At 22.2% G+C, this 7,615-nt stretch overlaps 2 protein-coding genes across 2 annotated transcripts; one reads left to right on the top strand and one right to left on the bottom strand. All coding sequences in view use genetic code 6, as the record gives it.

Annotated features, from left to right (window-relative positions):
- Positions 1–404: 404 nt before the first annotated feature.
- On the bottom strand, positions 405–5,249 carry TTHERM_01645010 (hypothetical protein; the record flags this gene model as incomplete). The annotated part of the gene is made up of 5 exons (XM_001029261.2): positions 405–554; positions 650–766; positions 935–1,614; positions 1,808–3,058; positions 4,529–5,249. 5 exons carry the CDS (start codon positions 5,247–5,249, stop codon positions 405–407), a joined length of 2,919 nt encoding a protein of 972 aa, XP_001029261.2.
- Positions 5,250–7,086: 1,837 nt separating this feature from the next.
- TTHERM_01645000 (hypothetical protein) lies at positions 7,087–7,482 on the top strand (the record flags this gene model as incomplete). The annotated part of the gene is made up of 3 exons (XM_001029260.2): positions 7,087–7,172; positions 7,265–7,324; positions 7,377–7,482. The coding sequence occupies 3 exons, from the start codon at positions 7,087–7,089 to the stop codon at positions 7,480–7,482; spliced, it is 252 nt and encodes an 83-aa protein (XP_001029260.2).
- Between the last annotated feature and the right edge of the window lie 133 nt (positions 7,483–7,615).

Raw genomic sequence — 7,615 nt, 5'->3', positions numbered from 1 at the left:
AATTTGATTATTTATCACATTATTCAGTGAGATTATTTTCTGAAAATGACAATTATTTAAAGTGGACTGATTAAATTTAATTTTACGTATTAATTAAAATTATTTCAATTCCATTTTGGTATGAGATAGCAAAGCATTTTTCATTTATGCTTAGAAATTATTTCATTGAAAAACTCAAACTAGATTTTCTGAATCTGCCAATATAACTTAAATTTGTAATATTATAGAAATTTAATTAAAATTTACATCCGAGTACGAGATAGCTTTCAGTGTTATATAATTGTTTCCAGTATAGCTCTGGAAATGATAAATATTTGATTAGATTGTTATTAATTAAATTAAATACTGCTAATTTCTTCTCTTCTGCTATACTCAGATAATATCTTTGATACTTATAATCAATATCAAACAATATTAAGTTAGAGCCTTTACTCTAATTCTAACTCTAGTTTATGCTTTGAGCTTTCTGGTTGAATATTTATGAATTTGTTGCTTTCATGCTATTTATGTCTACTTGTATGATATTTCCTTGTGACATTATTAGAACTAGCTAGCTATTATCTTTTTAAATAAATTAAACAACAATATTTGATGGTTAGTAAATTCCAATTATTTAGCTCTACTTTTAATTAATATTGTATTTAAATACTTCACCTGAAGACAATGAAACCAAAAGAATATTCTGTTTTTGATTTTGATTGTCTAAATTTGTAAAGTTAAAAGTAGTAACTATCAAATAATTTTAATTAAATTGATATGTAAAAAACTATTTCTAATTAACAAAATCGTAATCTATAAATTGATTATTTTGAGTTAAGAAAACTGCAATATTTTCTCCTATTAAAAGGAACTGCTTAATTTTATAAGATAGAGTATAAGAAATATTATTGATATTTAGAATCAATCCGGTAGTTTACCCTATTATAACATTTACTTAAGAGGAAAATGCAACAATATTAATTACTTAATTGAACTAAACAAATTATTTCATGTCAGTTACTTAATCTTAGAATCGTTATATAAAAACCATTTTTTGTTGATCATAAAGGAATAGATTATAGCTGTTATCACATACAAGTATGGAATTCAACAAACTATTTGCTTAGCTCTAAATTAAAATATAAAACTACTTTTCTGTATGGTAAACTCTTTAATAAACTTTGGTCTGTATATTATAACTTTGTCTCCAAATATATTAACCATTATGGATGAAAATTTCATTCATATCAAAATCTAAGAAATAATCAACTGGAGGTGCTGTTTGCTACAATTACAACTCGCTGATTCCGATTATATTTTGATTAGAGACAGTTGAGCCTAATGTAGCAATTTAGCTATTACCATATGTGTCTACATAAAAAATCACATTACTTTCTTAGTCGTATTTTGCATCTAATGAGTTTCCTACTCCATTAGGTTTAAACGGCTATGTAATACTTCCTTAAGGTTGTAGAGTATTTAAGCTAAAAAATTTTATTTAGCCAGTAGTTATTTCATTTGTTTGATAAGCAATCAAGTTTATTTAAGGGAAATAAAAACCTTTTCTTAGCTAGCCAATACTGGGAATAATATTTTTAACGATCTACAAAGTTTATCTTGATATAATCATTGCAGCTAATTTAAATAAAAATTATTTTTAAATAAAAAAAATAAATTTGAAATTTTAAAGGGTAAACTCATAATTCTAATAATACCATAAATACTTCTAAAAAATTAAATTTTGATTTTGTAAAAATAGAATAAAAATGATTAACAGAAATAAAAAATTTTAATAAAATAAAATTTTTAAAGATCGATATTTATTTACCTGATGGAGTATATGCTAATAAGTAACTAGAACAGATATCAAATTAAAATATAGGTTAGCTCGAGCCATTAATACTTGATAAATAGCTTCCTTAAAAGTTGTAAATTTCAATTTAATTTTAATACGCAAAAATATATTGCAATTTTTAATCAATTTAAAGATTAAAGTTCTTTAAAGTCAATGTTTATATTAAAATATTTGCTTAGACTTTATATTATTATAGTTTATCATATATTGAAATAGAATTAGTATTTATTTTACATACCACAAATTATACCATAAAAAAGCAGATTTCATAATTAAAATGACCAGCAGGTGATAAATTATTCATGTTGCTTAAATCTAAATTAAATTCAACTAGAATTTTTCCATATGCAAGTATCTTAGAATATGTTTCGTCTATCCAACAGCCTTAAATTTAATTCAAGGAATTAGAAATTTAACTCTATTTGATTGTGTAATTCAGATTATTTATTTGATCTTTTACAATTATTTATTACCTGTTAAAAGACAAAAATATGCCAAGATTATCTGAAATATAAAGATCAACTATGTTTTCAAAGCTATCTGGGTTGGTAGAAATTTTAAGATCAAAGTTAATTTATTCAATCAATTCGTTAGAAAAAAGATTAAAAATTTATATAGAAGAAATTTTGATGACGTAGTAACTTCCTAATTTAAAACTTCTTTTGATAAACTGGATAGTGTCTTAGCTGTACATTTTTTGTATAGAATAAACTTTTTAAATCGGATAATCTTAATTTAGTGGACTAACACCCAAGTATCCGCTTGCTGCACCTACGTAACTAATCGTGTTTTAAATATTTGTTATTTCTTAGGTAATAGTCTCGCCTATAATATAGTTTTGATTACCTCTAAGTTAAATTCCACTTTATTTATACCATTTTATTTACCCTACTAGAGTATAACTAAAAGCTAATATACCATTGAATAAGTATATTTCTTAGTTATTATCATCTGTAATTTTTCTCACAATAGAAAGCTTTATTGATACTATAGTGTAAGTTATTGGTCTTTAAATGACTCCATTCTAAGTTATTTCTAAGTACCCAAATTAGCATGGATATGCTAGATTTGACTGGCTTGAATAAAATAATGTAAAAAATATATCAGGTTCATACATTTTAACATCTACTAGAATTCCGTACTATTAAACATTCTACAATATAATCTAAAAATTATTATTTATAATACTCATTTAATTTCTTTAATCCATCACCATCAAAATCTCTATTTTTAAATTAAATAAAATAATTTTTTTAAAATAATAAAAAGTGTATTTAAAAATTAAAAATGAACTTTTAAATGGTTAAGAATGAATTAAAAGCTTTTAAATTAATTTTTAAAACATTTTAGATTTACAATTGAAAATATGAAAGTAATTTTTTCAGCTGTTTAAATGAGCAAATAAATAATGATTAAATGGTATTAATTAATTAAATTAATTACGCTGATTGGGATAATTAAAGAGGAACATCTTAGAGTAATTGAATTGCAACTAATAGGTATTTGGTGTCTGATTAATTGATAGTGAAGCATTGTTGAATATATACGATCTAATAATATTTTAGTTATCAACTGTGAATATAGTGTCTTAGTTAGAAACTTTTGCAATTAGTATATTGCTGTTAAAACTAGTAGCATAAATTTATTGATAATTAAGATTGTAAATTGCTATGGTTTAGTTAAAAAACAAATAGATAAAGTTTTTTGATAAATTGATTTAAGTGTATTGCTGTAGATTTACAAATATCTCAATCGATTAAAAAGTATTATAAATATTTTAAATTATAATAGAATTCTTCAATTAGGCAACCAAGATTTGAGATTAAAATATCTACACATCTATGCATGCTAATCCACCAGATTAAAACTAATATAAGTATTTGGGATTCATTTAATCTACTGTTAACCAAACCACAATCATTCCTTATTAATCGCATGTTACTAAAATATTTCCATCATCTGATAATGCAACTTTATGAATGGTATTTCGGTTTTAGTAGGAAACTGCTTTGAAATCTGTTGAAATATAGGTCTTGTTCAATTGTAGATCTACTATTTAAATTACATCAGATAGAATGCACATAAAGGATTGGTTTTGATTATTTGACAAATTTATGAATTTGATTGGGGAATTAATGTAAACATTAATCTGATTTTAAAACAATAAAATCTTTGTGTTTGAATAATCAAATAAATATATTTCTATCTTCTAATTTGTTAATATATATAGAAACATTTAATCTTTAATTAGAATTTAACAAAAATCTAAAATTTATAATGAGAATTCTTTCTGTTAAAGAATTTAGAGTGTGTATAAATCAACAATTTGTAATGCTTTATTATCTGCCAAAATAAATAATAATTAGTTTGAGGTGCTTGTTGGGTTTTTAGATGAATATTTTTAAATCTTATTGATTTACTAGAATGAAGTATTTATTGAACCACAAGATTTACTATTTTATCTGACCATAAATACTTTGCTTTGATTTTGTAAAGTTAAAAGAATTGTGTATTAATTATTCAAAAGAAAGCTTTCTATTTGCAAAATATTAAATGAACCAAGCTCGCATGTATATGATTCATTAATTTACTAAAGAAAGACTTGAGATAGAGCATTTTATTTTAGAATACAAATTATGATTTAATTCTAAGGATTGAATAATACAATAAAGTTATTGATTGTGACAAATTTACTCAAGAAATTAATTTCTAATTAACTTTGATTATTATTTGCTGCATTAATTTCAGTAAAGAAAACTTTATTTTATTACTATTAAAAAGAAGTAATAAAACTTCTACTTTGATTATTGCTAACAAGTAAAACATCACTTAAAGCATTAACAGTTCCTTGTTAAATCACAGAGCATATTACATTTTTTTGGTTAATTTAATCCCAAAAATACACTTTATTTTCATTTGTCACAAGATAAATTTGCTAATTTATGCATTTAATCAGCATCAAGCTTAGGTTAAATGAGTATTAACGAATAAAAGAACCGTCATAAGCATTAATTTTATTTACAAAATAGCTATAGATAACTTAAATATATCCATCTTAATCAAAAGAAGCATCAATTATCTTCTATCCATTTGAGATCGAAGAGAGCTAAAGATATTAAGTTGAACAACTATTTGCAGAAATACATTTATTGCTAGTAGAATCTAACACAAAGCTTTGAGGGCATACTGACATGCATGCCATAGTTTTATTTGCCTCAAAACTGCTTTAATTTACTTCGCATTTCTCCTACACACAAATATTTGTTTGCTCAAAGTAAGAGAACCCAGTTTAACACTCCTAACATCTTTCAACGCCTTTAAGGTCTAAGTAGCAGCTATTACATCCACTTGGACATGCTAAACACATAAATAAAAGTTGGACTAACAGGTATATTTATACACCAATTTTGTTCATTTTTATATATATTTTATTTTAAATTACTTTATATTTATTTAATTCAATTTTTGTTCTTTTTTATCTAATTTGAATTGATATTTTTTATAATAAACAAATAAATGAATCAATCAGTCAATAAAAAAATTAAAAGAAGTTTAAAATTTGTTAAAATAATTTATTTTTAATTTAGATTATTAAATATGATTTATTTACTTGAAATTGATTATTTATTAAATATTTTAATTTTATTATCAATATTAATATAAATTTTTGTGATTGAAATTTCAAAATGTGTTATTTTACAGAGAAAGTTAGTTTTTGCTTAAAATTAATTTGATGATTTCTTAATATTTAGCTTTGTATGTAATTAATATTTTTTTGAGCTTACTAGCATTCAATTTTATTATAGAAACCTATGTCAAGAGTATTTTTTTATTTTAAATATCCAAAAATGAAAATATAAATAAAATATATTTATTTATAACAAAAATGTTTAAACAGAAAATATTAGAAAATGCTTATTTTTTATAAAAGTTAAGTTATTTAATTACTTAAATTTCTAATTAAGTGAAGGGCTTTATTTAATAAATTGGTGTTTATGAAAAACAGTATAAAATTTATATAAAATAGGGAATAAAATATTTATGTGCTTATGAAAAAATGTCAAATATTTATTTGGTTGAATTTAATTAAATATATAAATCATTTAAAATATCAAAATAAAAGGAAAGCCTTTTAATTTAAATTTACTTTATCAGAAAAAAAATCATAAAGAAACCTTTTTTTTTAATTATTAGTTTTAATTTTGAATTTATTTTTTGTTATTAGAAAAACAAATATTACTTTGTTATTAATTAATTTAATTCATAGATATTTAAATAATTTATAATTGGTATTTAAAAAATAAAAAAATCCTCATAAAAATAGACAGACAGATAGACATATAAACATATAGCGGGTTGTGACAAAAAAATGAGACTATTTTAAATCAATATCAATATATATTAGAGGGTATATGTTTGAATTTTTAATTTTATAAATTAATACTCTATCGATCATTAAAATTTGATAGAGACAAATAAAATAAGGGAGTTGGGTTATAATCCCCCTCCCCTATTCATTATATTTTATCTTATACATTTTTAGTGTGATACTTTGTTTAATTTTCATTGCTAAGATCTTTTTGATAATTCTAAAGCATACTGAAAATAGATTGTCTTTTATTTCTAACTGTGCTTTTATCATTTACATGTAAAATATTACTTAAAATGTAACTCTATTTTTTTGCATTGGCTGTACTTCTTTTTCTTTACACTATTTATGTTTGATCAGCTAATTTTTAAAATAAAATATAAATAAATAAAATATTTAAAGGTTATTGATTTGTTAATTACCTTATAAACACATTTAATCTCCTTCTTTAAGATGATTTTGAAATTTATTTATTTCGAAATAAATTTTGTTTAATTTTATATTTTTAATGCTTGCACTAGCTTTTTTCCATAATTTTAGTGTTTTAAGTTTGTTATACTTTTTTTAAAAAAGTTTATTTTTTAAATATTTTGGGAGGCAGTACTACAAACAATTTGTCAGATGCTTAAATAAAGAATTTTTTTGCTGGTTTAAATTGGTTTTAAATATTATAAAAATTAGTGAAATAACATAGCCAAAATAGAAAATAATGATTATTGTTTCTATAAAAGGCAATTAGTATATCTAATAGATTTGATAAATAAATATGTTAAAAATTAAAGTAAAGCAGGAAATTGTTTCGTAGTAGTTTAGTTGTTTGTTATAGAATGGCTTAAAAATAATTAGTAACTAAGTATAAATGATTATAATAATAAGTGGACAAATGGATGAAACTTCTTACTGTTTTTAAAGCAATCCTGATGTTAGGATTATAGATATTTTAAAATAAATCCTAACAAACTCCCAAAAGTAATAATTTTATTTAAATTCTAGGAAGAAGTATCCATATTTTGATTTAATAATAAAATAATTTAAACTGTTTCTATTTTTGTATACTTTAGAGTCTTTTAAGAATAGAATCAATAGGATTAAAGGAAATAGTATCCAAAAGGCCATGATAGGTATTATATAAATTTAATTAAATAGCTAAAAATCTTAGTCATCACAAAAAAGCTCTAAGCTTGGGCTAAGATAACTTTTGCTGCCTATTTATCTGCATTAAAAGGTAGAAATGAAGTAATTAAGCACATCAAATTAAAAGAAAAAGAATGTGATATGAGTAATTATGTAATTGAAACCAATTTTAATTTAGATTTTCTTAATTCTTTTGATGATATTCAAAACTATTAACTAAGTTAAATAAAATAGAAACGGAGTTGTTAAATACAACATGCTAGTCAATTTTATGTAAA

Source organism: Tetrahymena thermophila, assembly GCF_000189635.1.
Source record: "Tetrahymena thermophila SB210 genomic scaffold scf_8254263, whole genome shotgun sequence".
Taxonomy (NCBI): domain Eukaryota; phylum Ciliophora; class Oligohymenophorea; order Hymenostomatida; family Tetrahymenidae; genus Tetrahymena; species Tetrahymena thermophila.
Note: the sequence above shows the minus strand (reverse complement) of the source record. Positions and strands in the feature narration are given on the sequence as shown.